This window comes from Panthera onca, chromosome B4, assembly GCF_046562875.1.
Source record: "Panthera onca isolate mPanOnc1 chromosome B4, mPanOnc1 haplotype 2, whole genome shotgun sequence".
In the NCBI taxonomy this organism is placed as follows: Eukaryota; Metazoa; Chordata; class Mammalia; order Carnivora; family Felidae; genus Panthera; species Panthera onca.
In genome coordinates this window covers 1,040,669-1,063,592 of record NC_138345.1, presented here as the reverse complement: position 1 = coordinate 1,063,592, position 22,924 = coordinate 1,040,669, and the positions used below count along the sequence as shown (strand labels likewise).

The following is a 22,924-nucleotide window of genomic DNA, read 5'->3' as shown; positions in this document are numbered from 1 at the left end:
CTTAAATCAACCACTATCCAATTGAAGGGGTCATGATGTCGAAAGGCTTTTTTTTTTAAGCATGGTTAGAGAGAGAAAATGCGTGCCTGCCCAAGGGGGGGGGGGGGGAGAGGGACAAAGGAGAGGGGAAGGGGAGAGAGAGGGGGAGAGAGGAGGAAAGAGGAAAGGGGGGGGAGGGGGGAGAGAGGGGGAGAGAGGGGGAGGGGGAGAGAGGGAGAGAGGGAGAGAGGGAGAGAGGGAGAGAGGGAGAGGGGGAGAGGGGGAGAGGGGGAGGGAGGGGGGAGGGAGGGGGGAGGGAGGGGGAGGGAGGGGGAGGGAGAGAGAGAATATGAACGAATGAATCCCAAGCAGGCTCCACACCATCAGCACAGAACTCATCGCAGGGCTCGATCTCACGAACTGTGAGATCATGACCTGAGCTGAAATCAAGATATGGACACGTAACCAACTGAGACACCCAGGCACCCCAATGCTTTTTCTCTTTAAAAGTATAAAATTATTAATAACCTGACACAAAATTCAAAGCCACTTTCACCTTCATACATAAATGACCTAGAATTTGGTATTTACTATGATATATCTTCCCTGGGAATTTGGGAATGAAAGCATATGATCACGTCTTAACTTTAAAGCAATCATTATGAAAAAAAAACTATGAACATTATCGTATCTCCAATTAAAACCAAATACAAAAAATAAAAATAAATAAGTGTTGTTACCAATAAAAAAGCAATCATAATTTTTAATCTGATTTTTTTTAATTTTGTTTTGTTAGATGTAGTGTTTTGTTTTCTTTAGAAGAAAGCACCAAAGTTCACATTTGGAGGATAAAGTTATTATTATATAGGGAGAATTAAAGCAAAACAGAAAGAAGAAACTTTGCATTCTCAGAGATTTTATCCACGGTGAGCTAATTCGAGTTTCTTCAATGCCAGAGTTTATTCACACTTATGAACACTGTCAGCTGGGTACAGACTAGAGTCATTGGCCACCCACAGGGAAAGCTTAATGACCAGTGACTGCCTCAACTGTCAGTCCCTTTTTATAGCAACTGAAACAAAACAAAACAAAACAAAACATAAGAAAAACGTGAGGCGGGGGTGGGGTGGGGGTGGTTCCGCCAGGCCCCCCAGAGAAGCAGTTGTGCCGGGCAGTGCAATCCTCGTGGGCAGCTCTCACGCCGCCTTCAAGGGACACTTCATGGATCTCACCTGAAGGTAAGTTTGGGTACCACGAAAGCTTCCTGCAGACGCACCTCTGTACACACGGCCCACGTGGTAAGAGTCCAGCTGGGATGACCGGTGTGCCCGCGTCTAGGCCGGCGGGAGCGTGCCACTGCTTCCCAGGAGGGAGAGCAGGGCGTCCTACAACGACACTGCCTGAAACAGCTCACCTACTCAATCATCCCGTCAGGGGAGAAACTCGTCAACACACAAGGATTTAGCTTATTTCAGATGAAAAGCACTGGATTTCAGCTCCACCTCCTGACAATGAAGACAAAAATCTATGAAAACAACTGCCAGCGTTTGAAATTCCTCTGACGTTCCAAAATATTTCAGTTACGCATTTCTATTATTTCCGAGAACAGTACACACTACAATTTCTCATCCCTGACTATGAGGAGAACAATCTGTTACATAAAACATCTAATATTTACCTTCATATAAATCGGTACCCCTTGCTACTATAGCAGGTAGTCAAATAGTAACAGACACACATTTATACTAAGTAAATCCTATTATGCTAAAATTCCTATTATAATGAACAGCTTTCACAGTACAAAGTAAAAATACACATGGAACACAACAAAGAAGGAAAGAACATTATTTGTCCTTTCTAAAAACTTACAGGAACCTTAAGCAGAGCTTACGTGAAGAAGTAATAACAACAGCAGCATAAATTTCCAGAGAAACCGTGTGGCTATAGATTTGTACCCTTGCAGTGAAGCACTACACCTCAAACTCTCTTTTCACAAAAAGGCACAGAATCCACACAGAAGCATGAGGAGAACAGTCACCTCTCTCCCAGATCCTAGAGAAATCAAATTATCAAACTAGGATGGGACCCCTGGGTGGCTCAGTCGGTTAAGTGTCCAACTGGGACTCAGGCCATGATCTCACGGTTCGTGGGTTCAGGCCCCCTTGTCGGGTTCTATGCTTACAGCATGAACCTGCTTAGGATTCAATCTCTCTCTCTCTCTCTCTCTCTCTCTTTCTCCTTCTGTCTCTCTCTGCCCCTCCCAGCTCATGCTTTCTCTCTCAAAATAAACTTAAAATAAATTATAAAACTACACAAATAATCTTAAAACCTATACAGCTACATCTTGCCTTAAGAAAACCTAACATACAGAAATTCAAAATCACTGAAGAGCTAAGTGAATTACTCACACTATATAAGATATTAGATTCCAACATACTTTACTGGAGAATGTGTGTTGAGTTTCTGTAAATGAAAATATGCCCTAAGAGACTAAGTTCTGGAGAGTGTGTCCCACCTACAACTCTTCGGGTGATACCAACAAGTAAGGGACAGTATGTCTGAGTTGTGCTTTTAACGTTCAGAAAAGAAATGGGTTAGGGGCACCTGGGTGGCTCAGCTGGCCAAGCATCCGACTCTTGATCATGAGATGGAACCCCACCTCAGCATGGAGCCTGCATGGGATTCTGTCCGTCTCTCCCCTGCCCCTCCCCCACTCATGTTCTTTCTCTCTCTCAAAATAAACGTTAAAAAAGTAAAATACAAAAGAAAGAAAGAAAGAAAGAAAGAAAGAAAGAGAAAGAAAGAAAGAAAGAAAGAAAGAAAGAAAGAAAGAAAGAAAGAAAGGGTTAAAAGGACTCAAGAAAATCACCCTGGAAAACCCTGTCCCCCCAGTCTAGGGGACAGCACTGCAGGCATCGAAATGACTTATTTCCTACAGGGCAGTCACTGCTGGATGCCGGAAATGTGGCCTTGGGCCCATGACAGCAGCCGTGGTTGGGGTGGCAACGGACGGTGCAGCGGCAGCGGCCGTCAGACGGACCCAAGGCTTGGGGGAGGCAGGAGACCCGAGCGTGTTTGAGAAGCCACACTCAGACCGTCGCAGGTGAATGAGGAAACCGAACACGGTCCAAAAGCAGCCAGTTCTCCGCTCTCGGTCGGGAACGAGGCTGTGCGTTTGGTTTGATAAAAGCACGCCCTCTGTAGGTGCACACGTAGTTACTGGCACAGATACCGTATTCTGTTGGATTTCTTTGTCCCCGTGGGCTCAAACCTAGGGAACCCGTGCTGGAGGCAAAAAGACAAAAAAAAAAAAACCACAAAACAAAACAACAAGAGCTACCGACTAAACGGAGTCTTCATCTAAAAACCCTGTAAAATGTCCCACCTCCTGTTTTTCCGAGCGGCCGCAACTCCCAGAGGCTCACTGCTAACGGATCAGGCAAGGCTGCAGCCCCACCTGCTGGCCACGCCGTGCGGGCTCTCCCCAGGCAGCGGCCTCTCCACCCTGTGGGAACAGAGGCTCCCACCCGCCGCCTCTGGCCACGGCATGGCCGATGGAGCAGAGGAGGGCCTCGGCCCGCGGGCAAGGCACGCAAGCCCCCGGCCAGCCCGTGCCAGTGCCCCAAGGCCTCTGAAAAGGTAAAACGTGCCCTTCTCTGACACCACTGGAAAACAGTGCCAAAGGGAGAACGGTCTTATTTTCGTACCTTGCACGTCAACAAACATGCTAGTTCATCCTAACTTGGTTAAGAGAAAATGCACATTTTCTCTTGTCCACTTATTCCATTTTCACTCTCAAGTCCATGTGTCCTCACTACATACAGAAAATGAAAGCATCAACTTCTGTCTTGGGGCATCCAGATGCAAGAGGCCTCGGGGACAGACACGGCTCCGTGCCTTTTCTACGCCACTACTGATCCCGTGAGAAAAACAAGCCAAAGAAACCTTGTCACAGGTCCACGCTAGAAATAAGAATCCCTGGGACACCTGGGTGGCTCAGTCGATTGGGCGTCCGACTTCGGCTCAGGTCAGGATCTCGTGGTTCGTGGGTTCGAGCCCCGCATCGGGCTCTGTGCTGACAGCTCAGAGCCTGGAGCCTGCTTCGGATTCTGTGTCTCCCTCTCTCTCTGTCCCTCCCCCACTCATGCTCTGTCTCTCTCTCAAACATAAATAAAAACATTAAAAAAAGAAAAGAAAGAAAGCCAACATTTAGGGGAATAAAAGGGGCACCTGGGTGGCTCAATCGGTTAAGCATCCAACTTCGGCTCAGGCCATGATCTCACAGTTTGTGGTTCGAGCCCTGCATGGGGCTCTGGGCTGACAGCACAGAGCCTGGAGCCTGCTTTGGATTCTGTGTCTCCCTCTCTTTGCCCCTCTCCCACTCGCACTCTGTGTCTATCTCAAAAATAAACATTAAAAAAAAAACTTATAAAAGAAACAGTAAGAACCCCTTCGTAACCAATCATGTTCCTCACAGTGTATCTCTCCAGAAACGACCATTATTTCACACACCCACCAGGTACAAAAATACACCCCAAATCGTAGAGACATGTGAACCATGACCCCAGCATTTCCTACACTGCAGTCAGAGGGTGGCAGACAAGACAGACCTACTATTCAAAAAGTCTTAACGCTAAACACACACTTCCAACAACACCCAATAATGCAAATAAATTCTTGGCTCTTTTTGCAGAAAATAAAAATAAAATCTTTCAGACAATCAAAAAAAGCAATTGAAAACAGAATGTGACCACAGATACTTTAACACCCAGAAAAATGACTCTGGAATCACACTTTGAGTCGGGCCCCACAAGAACCCCCCACCAAGCTCCCTGTGCCTTGGTTGGCCTCCACACATCTGGAGGAGGGCTCCGGACCCCCTGTAAGGACCGCATGTGTGCTGTGCCCAGTGTGCAAGGCCTCCCGTGTCACAGGAGGGAGGCTCCCATCGGTGCCACAGAGGGCTGTTCACATAAAGTTCACACTGCCCTTCTCAGCCCAGCCCCCAAGGCTCGGACCAGATGCCACTCATCCAGTGTGGGATGGGGAAAGTGCAGCGAGTCCGGGACAGACTCCTGCACCAGACGTCATGAGTGCTCAGGACAGAAGGGGCATGTCTAAGAAGCCCCAGCAGCCGAGTCTGGAACAACTGAAACAACAATAATTACAAAAACAAAGACCTACAACCGTCAAAGTGTAATAATCCTTGAGCCTACGGCAGCCTCAACTACACTAATGAACAAAGTGCCAACTGATGAGTGTGGAAAGAAGGCCAAAATCAGCAAGGTCACCGCTTGTACACACTCGAGGTGATAAGAGACCCAGGAGAGGATCACTGAGGACGTCAGACCCAGTGGATGAAAGGTCACCAGGGAAGGAGACTGCTCACGTCTCCCCGCCACTTCACACATTTCAACGTGGAAAACACGTCTTGCGGTAGGGACACCTGGAGACGCCCCCGCGCTCCAGGCCCGCATCCCCGATAGCAGGACGCTCTGCTGGGGACACAAAGCACACAATGGTGGCTGTGAAGACTTCTGGCAAAAAGGCAACCAGGAGAAAAGCAGAGTGTGGGACATTCTGGCAGAGAATGGCTTAGATTCTTCACAAAAACAATCCACGCCATAAAAATAACAGCAGGGGCGCCTGGGGGGCTCACTTGTTTGAGCATCTAACTCTCGACTTTGGCTCAGGATCCCAGGATCGTGGGCTCGAGCCCCGAGTCAGGCTCTGTGCTGACAGCGCGAAGCCGGCCTAGGAGTCTACGTCTCTGCACCAACCCCACTCTTGCCCTCGCCCTCTCCCTCTCTCTAAATACATAAACTTAAAATAAAAACAATAACAACAAATGGTCAGAAGACTAACCTAGATTAAAGGACCACAGAACAAAATGAGTGCATGTAATGAATGAAGCCTGATTGAATTCTAAAACAATGTATCAGAGACATTTTAGTGACAACAGGGATAGAGCTGAACGTGGGCCGGGTATCAGATGCCACCCCAGAACTCTGTTTCCACCCTCTCCGGGGGAACGCCCAACAATTCTCCAAAGACGCGCTCAGAGTGCAGGGGAGAAGCGGCAGGCCCAGGGCGGCTCCTGGCACAGGGCCCCGGCAGACAGCACTCATGGGCGCTGTGTGTCCAAGACGCTGCACATGTCTGCAGGCGCACACAGAAACACGACCGATGTGGTGAAAACAACACCACCGGTGAGGCCAGGAGCAGAGTACGTGGGGTGCCGCCACACGATTCCCTCCAAATTCACGTGCGCCTGAGCCTCCTCAACATAAAGCACCCGGGAGAAGAGACGAGCAAGCAGGCTCTGGGCAGGGCTGTGCGCACGGGGCCCCGGCTCGCCCTAAGCACCCATGACCGCACACGGCTCCCCCGTCCTCGGGGCCCAGAGCAAGCCCGCCCTCAGAGCAGACGGAGGACAGCCGCCCCCCTGCATGGTCCAGGCTGGCCTGACCGGAAACCGTCCCCTGCACAGGACTGAGACCTGTGAAAGCAGGGACGCAGCGAGAGGTGCCCTGCACGCAGGCACCAATGCCGCCAGATAAGCCGCTGCAAACGGAGACCTTCGGTCCCGGTGCCGCGGCCCCTCCGGCTGCCAGCAGCAAATCTGTCACAGCCTCTCAGGACACACGGGAGGGGGGACCTAGCACACACAGGCCATGCTCGCACCCCTGTCCCAGAGCACACCACCTCCCTTCTGGCCCCAAGCTTCTTGAAGACCTCTATCTGTCCGGTTTCCGTGTGAACACGGCACGAATTCTCAACACTGAATCTCTAATTTCGTATCTGACGTCAGACACATAAAACAGGCTTGTTTAGGGAGTGCGTCCAAAGAAGGAATGAAGAAAATCCGTCATTTTCAAGCAACCAAATGAGCAAGCATGCGTTCATTAACAAGTGTTTAGTGAGCACGCAGGACCTTTCTGGACACGCAGAAGCTCAGGACACACGCTGCCAGAGAGACAGACACAGGGACGGTCCGGTCCAGAGAGGCACGTGCAGGGGCAGCGGTGGCATGGGGAGCAGGTGACAGGATACAGTCAGGAGGTGTGACAGGAAGGGAGTCCTGCTCATGGAGGGGATGGGGCACGGCGGGGGAGCAGGGATGTCTCTGGAAAGATGGTCACGTGATTTATCGGGAACGGTCTGACTGGAGAAAAGTTTTTGGAAAGAAGTAAGAGTTCTGGGGGCGCCTGGTGGCTCAGTCGGTTAAGCGTCCAACTTTGGCTCAGGTCATGATCTTGCGGTTTGTGAGTTTAAGCCCGTGTCGGGCTCTGTGCTGACAGCTCAGAGCCTGGAGCCTGTTTCAGATTCTGTGTCTCCCTCTCTCCCTCTGACCCTCCCCCGTTCATGTTCTGTCTCAAAAATAAATAAACGTTAAAAAAAAAAAAATTAAAAAAAAAAAAAAGAAGTAAGAGTTCTGTTAAGACACAGCTATGCCTGAGCTGCCCAATAGATGGCCAGGCAGGGGTGTGTGGGGGTGGGGGGGGGTGGGGTGTCCTCCCCAGCTCTGGCCAGGCGCTCAGCAGAGGCTGTGCGGGCCACCAACTCTAGTGTTTCCTGACTTCCCCACTGCCCCATCCTACCACCATCCAATTCCCTGTGAGAACTTCAGTGACTGAATCTTTTAAAGTCTTACAAATACCCAAATGGAGCTAAACGTTCAGGGAAAGAGCAGCCAGTTTGGAAGACGTGGAGCTGGACGTTAATACTGGAAATGAAGATACGAATTAAGTTTTAATATCCACCTGCAAAACTTTTTTCATGAACAGTTAAAGAGAGATCTCTAAATGACTGTGACTCACTCCGTATGGCCCTGGAAGACATTCACGGAGTGGATGGAAGGGTCCCTGAAATCCCAAAGACGGAAAGTCGTGTCCCGGGAGGAGGTCACCACAAGCCGCTGGGTGGGGTGTGTGCAACAGTGCGTTAGCTCCTGGTCATGCCCTACAACCAAAGATGACAAAAATGCAAGATCATCCACCTGTAGGCACAGTTACAGTGATGCTTTCTTAAGAACACAAGAATCAAAACCTCTTTATGGTCTCTACTGCTCATGGTCACTGTACAAGGGAATGCAAGTAGGGAAAGATAAGAAGTCACTTAAAACTAGCACGTGGCGTCGCAGTGGAACTGGTTTTCCCTCGGGAACTGGAGTCCTTTCATCCACACATTTAGAGGGATCAGCAAAACGAGTGCGAGCGTGACCCACCTCCTGATGCTGACGGTAAGAAGGTCTGGCAAATCTCTTTAATAGGCTAAATATGTGAACAAACTAATTCTTAATCTTTAATTCCAGAGTAACTTCTAATACTAGAATATGTGGAACCCTTAGTAAAACATAATCTTTAACACTCAGTGAGGAATTTCACTTACTGACAAATTTGCAAAAACGTCTGTAGTGGGCATAACTCTAAGATGTCCCGGTGACCCCCTTCCCTGGCATACACACCCTGGAGGATACCTTCCCTTGAGTTGGGGCAGAACCTGTAAATGCGACGAGATATCACTCTGGTAAGCTCGGTACATTAAAAGGTAAAACAGATTTTGCAGATGTAACTAAGACCTCCAAATCAGTGCCTTCAAGTTAATCAAAAGAAACTCTGTATTAGGTGGGCGTGCCCTAATCAGGCAGGCCCTTGAAGAGATATTCTACTGGAAGCGGAAAACACAGCAAACAGCTGTGTGGGGAAACATCTCTGAAGGGGCCATGAGGGATATGAGGGCACGCTCTGGATGCTGCGAGTGGTGGGTCCCCAGCTGACAGGTAGCCAGAAAACAAGGACCTCAGTCATATGGGGACCCCAGCCATATGCCACGACAAAACGAATCCTTCCACCAGCGGTAAGTAAGAGGACAGAACCTAACCCTCAGATGAGATCACAGCCTCAGACCACACCTTCGTTTCACCCGTAAGACCCTGAGCACAGGACCAGCGAGCATGTGCCCAGAACTCCAGACCCAGGGAAACCATGAGCTTATAAATCCATGTTATTTTAAGACACTAAGTTTCTGGAAATTTGCTACAAAGCAATAGGAAGCTGACAGAACAACCATTTTTCAAATATCTAGGTATTACATGCTACAGTTAAATCCCTTAAAGATAAAATAAGTTTAGCTAACAAACAGTTCTGTAATTTAGAAAGGGTCCCTGAAAAATCACAATCTGGGTACCACAAGAACTAAAAATAATCCTGGACAAGAAGTAATTTGCAAGGTAAGATATAAACACGTGCACATAAATCAAAAGCACGCCAACTGGAAATCACAAACACTTAAAGTACCTGTCAGAGAGTGAACGAGTTCCGCTGTCTCCACGTCAAACAGATTCGCCGTTCTGTCCCAGGAGGCCGTCACTGCCTGCTTCCCCCCAACCAGCCAGTCAGCGGCTATGACCACTCCCTGGTGGCTCTTAAGAGATGTCAGCGGCACCCGGATGGTAGGACAGTCACTGGACACATCCGCGTCAACATCAGGCTCGTCTTTATCGGAGCACTCCACTTCATCTTCGCCACATATCTGCTGCTGATGGGGAGAGCAGAGAAGAAATTCCCTGGGAATCTTGAGTCTTTTCTGACACAGCTACACAATCAGACTGTTGTCATTTGTCTTTCTAGAACTTGATCATCATTATGACCAACAACAGCACGGTATCTGGCAAGTATCTGGAGCTTGATGACTGTTTATCAACTTCATGATTATCTACTTGATTAAAACCCACGACCTCATATAAGACGAGAACAAAATTAAGGCCACTATGACATCAATAAGCTACAGTCCATTTCCAGTCAGCAATAAAATGGCAAATTTTTACCACATATTAGGAGCAATGTACTAAAATATAAAATACATTTGAAAGTCAGTAATTTATCACAATAAAAAAAGAAACATTTCAATTCTCAGAAGGCTACTTAGAATTCTATTGCTATAGAAACAGATAGGAGTTCATTTTATTTTCCTGTAAGGTCTTTTGTCAAAAACTAAAATGAAAACACAAAAGGCTTCAGCTCTTTAAGAAAACACATTGATCTTTCATTCAACAAATATCAGGTGCTTAAACACCGCCAGACCACACGCCAGTCCCACAGCAGAGAAAGATGACCTCTGTCTCACATGGACATGCGGAACAATGGAACTAGAGCCACAGAGACTGGAAACGTCCTCATTTCACGGAGTTTACATGCTAGCGAGGAAGACAGACCACACACAGGGGCATATGTATGCGCGTGTGCACACACATCCACATACATCCATACTCGTATGGCAATGTATGGCATATGTATACACATGCTAGTATGGAAATACGTGCCATGTAAACACACATGCTAGAGTGGTAATGTCACAGTACAGGGAAATGTGTCACATGTACACGCACATGGTACAGAAATATAGATCACACATACACAGTGTAGAGATATGTGTCACACGTACCACGGTATAGAGATATAGGTCATACATACACACAGTGTAAGGACACACGTCACACGTACACACACAGTATAGAGATATGGGTCACACGTACACACAGTGTAGGGATATAGGTCACAGGCACATGCACAAAGCATAAGGATGTATCACACACACACACACACACACACAGATTCAGGCAGTAATAAGCACTAAGAAACGGAGCAGATGGAGGGATGGGCAGTCGCGAGGGCTATTTTATACAGAATTATCAGGGAAAGACCCTCTGCTAAAGTGACATTTGAGTTGGAGCATGAAGAAAACAAGGGATCCAGGCACAAACACTTAGGGGAACAGCATTCCTAACTGAAGAGCAGGTGCCAAAGCCCCAAGAAGCTACACAAACAGCAAAGTCACAGGCGTGGAGGTGGGAAAGGTGGATTCAGAGGAGGAGGCGGGAGAGACACAGATCACATTCCATACGGAGCTGCCCAAGGACTGACAGCCAGGAGCCGGGCCACATGGAAGGGATGCCAATGAGCGAGGCCCCACAGCAGGAGGAACACACAGAGAATCAGAGGAGGGTGCGGACGGCGTGAGGGTCTGAGGTCTGTGTAGGAAACCCGAGGGGGTAAGGACAGTGGAAAGTCACGGAGCGGGGCAGCGGCCACGGGAGGCAGCATGCCGGGAGTGCACGCTCAGGGCACTCCCAGATCAAATGGCAGGAAGCACAGGGACTCTCGATCCAGCAGGAAAGTTAAACACACGTGTTATGCAGAGTTACCGATCTCAAAGCACACTAAAGACTATGAAGCAAAGTCAGGGAGGTCTGCAGGGTGGAGAGCATAAGAGGGATGAGGGGAGAACACCCAGGAAGAGGGCCAAGCGGGCTGGCAGGGAGGGAGGTACACCGGATGCATCCGGTCTGGGCTGGCGCCAGGGACTGGCAAAGGGCTTGGCAAGGTGGCAAGTACAAGTCCAGAAAGACCACTCCTGACCTCGTGCGTGCAGAGAGGATACAACATGAGTCCAGGGCGGAATGGGGAGCCTCGGCAGGGACTAGAGGTGACGGCCCCTGCAGGCTAACAGCATGAGGACGGACCCCAGGAGCGTAACCTGCTCCAGGAGAAAGGACCCTGACCGGTAACCGCACCCCAACAGGAAGAGCAATGCGGTCCCTGGAGATGCCGCATGGGGATGCTGTGATTCGGGGCTCTCCTCCAGCCAACACTGGCCCCTTGACCACGAGGTTCCTCAGCTCCCACAGCCACTCGTGAGGAGCCCCCGGGCCCTCTCTGGCCCTGACGGGCAGGGCCGGCCTGCACGGTGCCTCAGGCAGGCACAGAAGAGGGGTGCCAGGTGGAGCTGCGGCTCAGCAGAGATCTCTGGGTAAGTGTTACATAAAGGGTAGCCGGGGAGATAGGACAGAGGAGTGCATCCCAGAATTACAGAAGAACCAGAAGCAGTGAGATGTCACAGACAGATGGAAATGGAAGATGGAAAACAGGTGGGGAAGAAGAGACGCGTCAAAGATAATCCCAAAATTCCTGAGAGTTTTGCTCACCGCTGGCACACAGAACTGGTGCACCTGCTGTGCTTTTCCCTGAGAACTGTGAAGGAAAAAGTGACAAGTAAGCGTGAATGCAGGGATTTCCTCAGAGCGGGTCCAGGGGACCCCCATTTCGAGAGCTCTAGCTCTCGGGATGCACGATGGAAAGGTCAATAGGAACCTTCACAGAAGTCATTTGTCCAAACTAGACAAGAATTGAAAGTATTTTAAAATGCAAAGATAGTAAGTCGCATTCACAAATAATTACAGGTTTTTAAAAATTTTTTTCATGTTTATTTTTATTTTTGACAGAGAGAGACAGAGCATGAGCGGGTGAGGGGCAGAGAGAGAGGGAGACACAGAAGCTAAAGCAGGTTCCAGGCTCCGAGCTGTCAGCACAGAGCCCAATGCAGGACTCGAACCCACATGCGAGATCATGACCCAAGCCTAAGTCGGACACTCAACCAACTGACCACCCAGGCACCCCTATAAGCTCTTTTAACACTTGACGTGAAGAGCAGGGGAAGGAGAGTGAGAATGGTCTGTGTGTTTTTTGCCCACATCTTGGGGATAATCCATTTCAGTTGAACCATTTTGACCGCCAGCAACAGCAGAGTAGAATGTCCAACATTGTCGACTTAATGCTAAGTGGATCTCCCAAACACGAGCAGCCACAGGACCAAGGAGCCACTGAATCACGGTTCTCGTGAAGGAAGGGTCCCTGGAAGCCACGTGGGTAACCTGATTCGATCTTCCTGTTTCAACAGGGAAAGTGAAGCCACCCAGTGAATTAAAGCAGTTGCTCGACATCACACAGCTGGGGTCCCACAGTGACCTGACAGGCCATCTGAAAGTGTCTCCACTCACCACCCAAACACTTCTTTATCAAATATTTCTTGGTAGATGCCAACTAAAACTCTCTGGCCCAAGCAAAATTTTAAAAAGCTGTACTGATGAAAACGAACAAGACCTTTTTTTAAAATTTTTTTTAAATGTTTATTATTGAGAGACAGAGACAAAGCGTGAGCAGGGGAGTCACAGAGAGAGGGGGAGACACAGAATCCGAAGCAGGCTCCAGGCCCTGAGCTGTCAGCACAGAGCCCAGCGTGGGGCTTGTACTCACAAACCGCAAGATCATGACCGGAGCCGAAGTCGGACGCTCAACCAACTGAGCCACCCGGGAGCCCCACCATCTTTTTTTTTTTTTTTTAATGTTTTAATTATTTTAGAGAGACAGAGAGACAGAACATAAAAGGGGGAGGTGCAGACGGAAAGGGAGACACAGAATCCGAAGCAGGCTCCACGCTCCAAGCTGTCAGCACAGAGCCCAATGCGGGGCTCGTACTCACAAACCGCAAGATCATAACCTGAGCCCAAGTCGGACGCTCAACTGACTGAGCCACCCGGGCGCCCCGAAAATGAACAAGGATCTTAACAGAATAGAGTTTCTTCTAAAATGCAGGCGAGCTGCTAAGTCAACCCGAGGCAAGCCCAGGCGGCGAGAGCTTCTGACAAGTGCCATCTCCAGGGCAGGCCGCGTGGGACCCTCCGAGGCTCCATCACTGACTGACACGGGCTGCCCCAAGTCACCCCAAAAGCCTGAGGTGGCAACTATCAATCACACACAGTCCCTGCACCCAACACAAGCAAAATCACAAAGAAGAAAACAGGGTCAATTTAACGTCGTAAATAATATATTACGTTTTTATAACGTAAGTACTATATGTGATTTTTTCCCTCTGCTAAAACTAGAATTTTTCTTATTTCCTTTGAAAACAAATCCATACAACGTTAACACATTTGCTGAACCCTCTCCCTGGCCCCTCTGCCTTATCATCTGTCAGCACTATTTCTTGAGCCAATGGCCACATTAAATAACAGTCTGGTTATTCCACGAGGGAAAAAAACACATGTTAAAATAAAAGGCAAAACACTCCATTAAAAATGAACTGTTCAGAGGGCGCCTGGGTGGCTCAGGTGGTTAAATGCCTAACTGATGTCAGCTCAGGTCGTGATCCCAGGGTTGTGGAATTGAGCCCCATGTCGAGTTCCTCACTGAGCGTGCAGCCTGCCTGAGATTTCTCTCCCTCTCTCTGCCCCTACCCTGCTTGCACTCTCACACTCTAAAATTTAAAACAAAAATTTTAATTAAAAATAAAAACGTACGACAGAGTGGCCAATGGTCTGCAGAGCAACATGCCTAAGTTTTATTGTGACTCCTGCGACACATACCTCACCCATGACTCTCCGTCTGCGAGAAAGACACACTGCGGTAGTAGGAAACACAAAGAGAATGTGAAAGATCCACTATCAGAAATGGATGCAAGAGCGAGCCCAGAGCCTGATGGACAGAGCAACTGCTGCACTTCAGCAAGAAAAGGTTCCTCCTGCTCCACTCTCTGTCCTCCGCCTGCAGGAGCAATGATCCCACCTCCCCCTCGTCTCCCGGGTCTTCTTTGCCCTGGTATGACGCCAGCACCCCATATGGGGGGCCCTCCTCCTCCTGGGATGATGCCAGTGGGACCCGCTCCTGGAATGAGGCTGCCTATGGGAGGCTACATGCCAATGACGCCTGGGGCCCCCAATGATGAGACCTCCCCCGTCCGTCCCACGATGATGCCCACTCGGCCAGGAATGACCTGACCAGACAGGTAAGGAGAGACAGAAACCTCCTTATATCCATTTTATATTACTTGTTCTACTTCACCAGGAGATCATGGTGCTGTGACTCTGGGTGTTTTCTAACAGCATGACAAGGAAGACTTGCTCCTCCTTCCTATCAAACAGAGAATAGTTTTTCCAAGGGAGTAGCGGGACAAAAAAAAAAAAGCAATTTTCATTTGTATTGTGAGATGTGAAAATAAAATTGTCAACTGTTTTAAATAATAGATGATAGATAGATAGATAGATAGATAGATAGATAGATAGATATAAAAATGTGCTAGGAATTTACCCAAGGGATACAGGAGTGCTGATGCACAGGGGCACTTGCACCCTAATGTTTACAGCAGCACTTTCAACAATAGCCAAATTATGGAAAGAGCCTAAATGTCCATCAACTGATGAATGGATAAAGAAGATATGGTTTATATATACAATGGAATACTACTTGGCAATGAGAAAGAATGAAATCTGGCCATCTGTAGCAACGTGGATGGAACTGGAGAGTGTTATGCTAAGTGAAATAAGTCACACAGAGAAAGACAGATGCCATATGTTTTCACTCTAATGTGGATCCTGAGAAACTTAACAGAAGACCACGGGGGGGGGGAGTTACAGAGAGGGAAGGAGGCAAACCATAAGAGACTCTTAAATAAAACATCTGAGAATAAACTGAGGGTTGATGGGGGGTGAGAGAGAGGGGAAAGTGGGTGATGGGCACTGATGAGGACACCTGTTGGGATGAGCACTGAGTGTTGTATGGAAACCAATTTGACAATAAATTTAATATTAAAAAATAAAAATAATCATTCAAAAAATAAATAAAAAATAAAAATAAAAACGAACTGTTTAGATCTCCCCACTGAAGACAATTCCTACTCATCACTGTAATTACTTAATCCATCTCCAAAGAGAACAATGTTTACAACGTTTCAAAGAAAGAAACAAGTAACACAACACTCCAAGGCGGAAGCAGCATGGCCAGAGGGCAAGTGGCGTCCTCCTGGCGACTCCGGCCACAGTGCATCCCCAGCTCCGCGCTACCCGGCACCGTGTCCGCCCACGTGAGAGCACAGGGCCAGGCTGAGTGACCCCTCGGCTCTCCTGCAACGGAAGCAAGGAGAAGGCTACCTGAGGCCTCTGTGTGACCAGAAACGGTGTTGGGCTGAAGGGAACAACTACATCCGAGTGGAAAAAAGCTAACTGAAGGCTTTATGGTCTAAATCCACCCATCCTTCTTCTCAATATGCAACCTGCTGTCAACCACCTACCTTTACCTCCTTGAAGATGACGTCACACACACTGACTTACACAGTTTACCTTACGTTTGTTTATTTAATTCATTTAGTTTTGAGAGAGAGAGAGACAGAGCAGGGGAGGGGCAGAGAGGGAGGGGAAGAGAGAGACTCCCAAGCAGGCTCCGCACTGCCAGCACAGAGCCTGACGTGGGGCTTCAATTCACTACCTGTGAGATCATGACCTGAGCTGAAACCAAGACCCTGACACTCAACCGACTGAGCCACCAAGGCGTCCCCAGTTCAGCTTACGTGAAAGACAGACTCGTGGTCTAAAACATATAAAACGTTAAGAAACGTGACCTAATTGTATAGTTTTTAAATACTGATGGCCAACGTTTACTAGCTGTGGAAAGGGGGGCGAGAACATACATGCACACATATATAAACAGGGAACTTCACTTTCGACACTGTCCTCTGTTCAGGCTTCCAGAACAAAACACCAAGACCGGGCAGCCAGGATCAAGGTGCGGCCTATTCGGTTTCTGGTGCAAGCCTTCCCAGCTTGTCATTACATCCTCACATGGCAGCTCCCAGGTACAGCAGGGAAGGGAAACACATGCAAGCTCACTGGTGTCTGAGGAAGGACACTAATGCTATGCCAACAGAACCCCAGCCTCAGTACCTCACTTCCAAATACAGCCACACTGGGGGGCAGTTAGGGCTTCAAACTCTAAAGGGGGGTCACAAACATCCAGTCTGTAAGACCATATAAATTTGGGGGCGCCAGGGTAGCTCAGTCGACTGGTTGAGCATCTAACTTCGGCTCAGGTCATGATCTCGCGGTTTGTGAGTTGAAGCCCCACATCGGGCTCTGTGCTGACAGCTCGGAGCCTGGAGCCTGCTTCAGATTCTGTGTCTCCCTCTCTCTCTCTGCCCTCCCCACCTCGCACTCTCCCTCTATCAAAAATAAATAAACATCTAAAAAAAATTTTTTTCTTAAGAGACCATATAAATTTGGCCTAAACTTTGCAAGTGTCCAGAACCCTACAACATACCCCAAGTGGCGCTTTCATGGTAAGTAAAGGTGCTGCTTACAGTGGTGTCAGCAACAGGCTGGGGCGTTGGCAGCTGGACGGCGTATCTCCAAATGTGGGCGGTCTGATCTCCAGAAGCTGAGGACAGAAATCAGGGCACAATTACCCACAGTGCACACCAGGTATAAGATGCTTTCTGCTAGGTTCTGGCCAAGCGTCCTCAGACTTCTGTGACTCAATGATCGAGAGCCGCTTCTGAGACTGCGTGATGCTGCTGACAACAGGCTAAATGCACACAATTAAGATGGTGGTTAAAAATACCCCCTCCTTTCATTTTACGGTGAAAAGCTGTGAAGGTTCAGGCAACACTCACAAGTACAGGTTATCCTGTCCATCTATCGAAGCTAAGTACACCGAACAGTACCTCAGAAAAGTGGAGCCCCACACAAATACGTCCTCCCCTGCGCCCAACATCAGCGGGCTCACAGCCTGCTGGGCCCCGCGGGTCTGGGGCCTTACTGCCACCGGCCAGGTGTGCCAGGTGCTGTGCACATGGGACAGAGAGAAGGGCCGGGGAAGGGCACACAGACGTGCAGGGTGGGCATCTCCAGCTGCCCTCACAAGGTACTGTCTGAACCTCGCTTCCCTCTGTGGCTAAGAGGTTCCCCAAAGCGGCCACGTGTGGACAGTGGCACATTTCTCAAGTTGTCAGACGAGCTCACTGCCTGCCCTGCTAGCTCTCCTGCCCCGCGTGCAAACCTCCATAGAGCATGCCTCTCCCCTGCCTCCTCACCCCAACTCTGGCCATCACCGGTCTCCCCCACCCTCCCCCCCGCCCCAACTCTGGCCATCACTGTTCCCCCCCACCCTCCCTCCTCACAATCACTCACCGATTTCATGAAGTGGAAAATTCTCACCTACTTTATTCCCCACGTGTTTACCTGGGCATCAACTAGCTGTGGTCAAGGCCTGTTCAGACCCACCATATTCTGCTCACATGGAAAAGCACCTGATTGGCCCCACTCTCACCCTCTACCCCAGGGTCAGCAGAATCTGGCCCACGGGCCACAGCCACAGCCACTCACCCGTGCACTACCTCTCCTGCTTTCACACTAACACAGCTGAGTGGTTGTGACATGGACCATGTGGCTGTCAAAGATGGAACATTTAGTTACGATAATTTACAAAAAAAGCTTGCTGACCTCCACTCTCTCTAAACATTTACCCTCGAGATTACTGTCAGTGTCCCCCAAAGTCACAGGAGTCTTCAGACAATTTTACTGGAAGACCCCTCAGTTCAACAATGAAGCTGTTGTACAAACTACTACATAAAATCACGGCAAAACCACGCGGCCACCACTGAGGAGCGCCCAGAAAGGAGGAAAAACGTTGGTCCCGCAGACTGCCGTGACCTGGGCTACTGTTTCTGCCCTCCTCTGTTACGGACGCATGCAGGATTAGGAACTCGCAGTAATGACAGGTGTTCAGAAAACCAAGTTCCCTCTGTGGTGCGAGCGAAAAGTGGGCAACCACCAAGGGCTTCACAAAAACCAGCTCAGGGTGGGTCACGTGCAGTCTCCCGGGAGAGCCAAGCTCACCTGACAATACACTACAGGTGAAACAAGTGCCACTTGATGTGTCCTCCTTCCTCCATTCCTCAAGTATTTCACAAAATGATGACCTGACTTTTACGGAAGGGACCAACGAGAAAGGAACGACTATGGCTATTTTTAAATTATCTATAACTTTCTTCAATAAAGAAGAAAAAGATCAACATACCAGTGAGAGCCAACTGCTCTGATGGATGAAACTTGATAGAATTTACTGCAAAACAAAAACATTACAAAACAGGTATAAAATAACGACATATCATCAACGTTTCTCATAACAACGTGCATTACAAGGTAACTTTAAGAATTAAAAAAACTTAATTTCAATATTAGATCCTCCCACCCAATTAACCTAAGAATAAATGCAGAGATGCATGAAAAACTCACTAGACATGAATGATCAAATTACTGACATATAAGACATACAGAAAAACAACACTAATAATCTACTTCTTTCTGTAGACAAGGAAGTCCTCTCGAGTGAAAAATGAATCAGGATGAAAGAGAAACCATACTTATGACAACAGATGGGGACAGACCACAGCAGGGACACTGTTTACTCCCCACCCTCCCTCCCGTCCCGTTCCAGGAGACCCCGGGAGCAGAGGCGGCAGGCCTCGCCAGCTCGGAGAGAGTCAGGATCCACACGGACGGTCCCCTCCTCGAGCTGTGGGAGGACCGAGGTGCTTCGCAGGAAGAAGGAGCAGGAGTGGGGTGCACACAAGAAGGAGCCAGAGTGTGCAGAGGCCGGAGCCTGGCTGCTGGGACCACCCTGCGAGGGAGCCAGCACTCACACCCACACAGCGAACACACGACAGAACAGAGTGCACAGAAAGTTCCAGAAAATGAAGCAAGTTCTTTCAGAAAGATTCCACCAGCTACACCACTGGGAATTCTCTTTTCCTGAGGAAATGAAAAGTCCAGCAAGTGTAGACTGCGGGTAAGTGTGGGAGGAGCAGGTAGATACCACAGCCTCCTCAGCACCGGCAGCAAGCTGTCATGACCCTGTGCACATGCATGCACACGCATGCACACACAGCAGGACGCCCCTAGGGCCAGGAGCAAGCGGCAAGCTCCGTGGCCACCTCTCACCTCGACGTCCCTGCAAACCTCAACGCGCCACCAGTGCCACAGGTGGCCCTCACGGCCGTGACACATGCTTCATGAAAGAGCACGTGCGGAGCACTCGGCCGAGAACCCGGCACACAGGCGCTTCACAACTGTCACAGCTGCAACATGCACACCGTGCGCCAGCTCACCGAAGGGACGGCGCCACTGAATGGGGACGGGCCTGCACATGCGCACAGGTGCCGCCCGGCAGGGGGCGGGCTGCAGCAAAACTGAGCCCCGTCCCCCGGGAGAGGGTCTGCTGACCGTGGCTGAGGCAGAACAGGAAGGTGAGCCCCGCCAGCACCTTCTCCAAAGATGCACAGCACCCCCAACACGAGGCTAACTCAATTCCCAGAGGCCACACCGGGAGCAGAAAGGGAGAGGCCACCAGAGACCAATGTTCTTCACAGCAAGCTTCAGAGGCACCCGATCTTTAAATGGTTTGTGTGCCTAACTTTACCATAAACATAAAAGAACAACAGGAAGAAGCACCATCCCCCGCACAAGAGGGCTCTACTTGGGGGTCGGGCAGGGGCAGCCACGAAGCCCAGCACGTGACTCTGGAGGCAGAGGGGACGAGGCACAGGAGGGTCCTCTGTTCAGGTGATGCCAGAACGAGGCAGAACACACACGGCAAACCACCTGCAGTGAGCTATGCCCATAGAAATCCCAGGCGGGGAGAACCACTCCCTTCAGGTTAACGGGACCTTGGCCACGTCATCGCAACACCACCTAGTGGAAAGACCAAAGCCAGGACACGAGCAATGCAGACACGGTGTCTGTGAGGACAGCACCCCAGAAGGGAAGGCCAGACATCAGCGCTCCACCTCCCGTCACCCAGCCTCCTGACGCCCAGGGCAGTGTGCACCCCACGTGCTGGGGCAAGAGGACACGGGAGAGAGGTGCGCAGGGTGGCCGGTGAAGAGCTGGGCGTCCAGGCCGTCCAGCGAGAGGGGAAGCTCCAGGGAAGGGACAACAAAGGAACAGAGATGCCGCACCGAGTATGGCCACCGGAAAGGCACGTCACACAGGAGCACAGGGATGAGTCAGGGATGGATGCAGAAACCAGGCGGAAGAAAAAACAAGGCACGTTACAAGCAGCTGTGAACAATACACACATAGCCATGAGTAACGAGAACTGTGCTGTCGCCGCTTGGTGAGGACAAGACTGGAGGACCTCATCCGAGGCAAGGGAGACAGCCCTCCTTCCAGCAGGAGGAAGCACTTGTCTAAAACTCCAACACTCAGAAATAATAAAATAGGCTATTTCGAAAAACGGAAGAAGGGCATGCCCGGCTGGCTCTGCTGGAGGAACGTGTGACTCCTGATCTCAGGGTCGTGAGTTTGAGCCCCACAATGGGGTAGAGACTACTTGAAAAATGAAAGAAAAGAGCAGAATACGTAAAGCTGTCGACACTGGTTCCCTTCAGGGAAGTGAAATGGAGTAGAGGGCAGGGAGCAAAGTGCTGTAACTGTCTACACGGGCTGGCTAATACCCTCTGAATTTTCCGATGATGTGCACGTGTTTCGTTTTATAAACGCTTTCAAGGAATAAACATGCGGAGGAAACAAGCCACAGTGCCTCCCTGCGCCGTGAGCACTGCCTCCCCCGCCTGGGCACCATCCCGCAGCGGACTGAAGACACATGCTGAGGGACCCCGTGGGAACGAAACCCCAAAAAAGGGGAAAGTGTGGGTCACAGCCCAGACAGGACAAGATGCGTCCCCCACCCAGGGAAGGGCTGGCACCCAAGCCCAAGAAGCGGAGGGCAGGCACACCCGGGCCGTCTACGAAGGGCAGGGGTGCGGCGGCGGCTGGGCAGGGGAGAGTGAACGAGGAAGCAGCCGACAGGCACCGGAGTGGAGGGTGTGCCAGGAGGAGGGAAGCACAGCAGGCGCCCGGAGGGAAGTGAGAGAGACGTGGTAGGACACAAGGGAGCATGCAGGGGCGGCTCACAGGAGGGGACGAGCGGCCGTACCGGCAGCGACAGGAGGTGCGGCAGGAAGCCCGGGATACACAGCATCCCTCCCTGGGCCCTGACATGTGCAGAGCACACGCCGAAAGAGAACCTCTAAAACGAGTACACGATCGCAGACGATGTCCACACTTCAGTTCCAAAGCTGTCGACAGGTGGCTTTCTAGGCGCCCGTAAATGAAGCGCAGACAGGTCCTGCTCTGCGTGCAGGGCAGCAGAGCGGTCCCTTCCTGAGGCTCCCTGCCAGAGGCGGCACGCCCGTCGCGAGGGCCCAACCGGTGGGCAGCCAGGTCAGTGCCCTCCCAGCACAAGGCACAGCCCGCCCCGGAGCACTCACCTGACCCCACGTGGCCTGAGTACTTGACGAGGCACCGCCCTGTCTCTATGCTCCACAGCAGGGCCGTGTGATCTGCAAGATCCAAAGAACAGGAGTGACTGACCCACCACCAATTCTACAGTCTTCAAATGAAAGTGAGAAGTCACATTACCACTAGTATCTCTTCCGACTCTAGATCAGAAACCGCGTTTCCAAGACAGGAGAAGTGGGTGACCTGTCCCGGGTCAAGGGGGTGGCAAACAGATACCCAGGGACTTGGGACTCATGGCACATGGTCACACTGACTGCACCTCGCCAGGGTCCTTCTAACCCATCACAGCTTCACTGTTTTGTTGAATTAACACTTTCCAGATCATCACACAGTAAATAAATGCAAAACTCCAGTTACAAATTATTTGAGATCATACGTATGTGTTTGGGCCTTTCCTCTTACATAATAGAAAATCTGAAAAATAAATGTCAATTATCCAAACGAGATCTCAGAGATACCAGAAACAGACCCTTTCATTCTTTCTTTTTAACTGTAAGGGAATTTCTACAACCCTGGGGAGTGCTCACAAGTGAACATAATTTTAAACAAGTCAACTTTCTTCATTCATGGTTCTATCTGCTGTAAAATTTTCTACTTCTATTAAAAAGCAGATCAGGGGCACCCGGGTGGCTCAGTCAATTAATCTTCTGATTCTTGATCTCGGCTCAGGTCATGATCTCACAGTCTGTGGGATCAAGCCCCATATCAGGCTCTGTGTTGACAGCATGGAGCCTGCTTGGGATTCTCTCTCCTTCTCTCTCTGCCTCTCACTCACTATCTCTAAATAAATAAATAAACTTTTTCAAAAACAAAACAAAGCAAAATCTAGTGGGGCACCTGGGTGGCTCAGTCAGTTGAGTGTCCGACTTCGGCTCAGGTCATGATCTGAGGTTCATGATTTCAAGGCCGGCATCAGGCTCTCTGCTATCAGCACACAGCCTGCTTCAGATCCTTTCTCCCTCTCTGTCGTTGTCCCTC

General features: G+C 49.9%; 1 protein-coding gene and 1 pseudogene across 5 annotated transcripts in view; one reads left to right on the top strand and one right to left on the bottom strand.

Moving 5' to 3' along the window:
* Positions 1 to 22,924, bottom strand: part of WDR37 (WD repeat domain 37) — a 76,064-nt gene that overhangs the window by 28,002 nt on the left and 25,138 nt on the right. For 2 of the 5 annotated variants that reach the window (XM_060659407.3, XM_060659409.3), the window contains exons 7-11: positions 21,916 to 21,987; positions 18,663 to 18,707; positions 16,945 to 17,021; positions 9,279 to 9,516; positions 7,800 to 7,941 (exon numbers count right to left, since the gene is read on the bottom strand). In XM_060659407.3, coding sequence (XP_060515390.1) covers positions 7,800 to 7,941; positions 9,279 to 9,516; positions 16,945 to 17,021; positions 18,663 to 18,707; positions 21,916 to 21,987 — 574 coding nt within the window. Of the gene's footprint in view, positions 1 to 7,799; positions 7,942 to 9,278; positions 9,520 to 16,944; positions 17,022 to 18,481; positions 18,569 to 18,662; positions 18,708 to 21,915; positions 21,988 to 22,924 lie in introns of all 5 variants that reach the window. The other 3 variants (XM_060659405.3, XM_060659408.3, XM_078450501.2) reach the window with 2 other exon arrangements.
* On the top strand, positions 14,123 to 14,605 carry LOC132695165 (U1 small nuclear ribonucleoprotein C pseudogene; annotated as a pseudogene).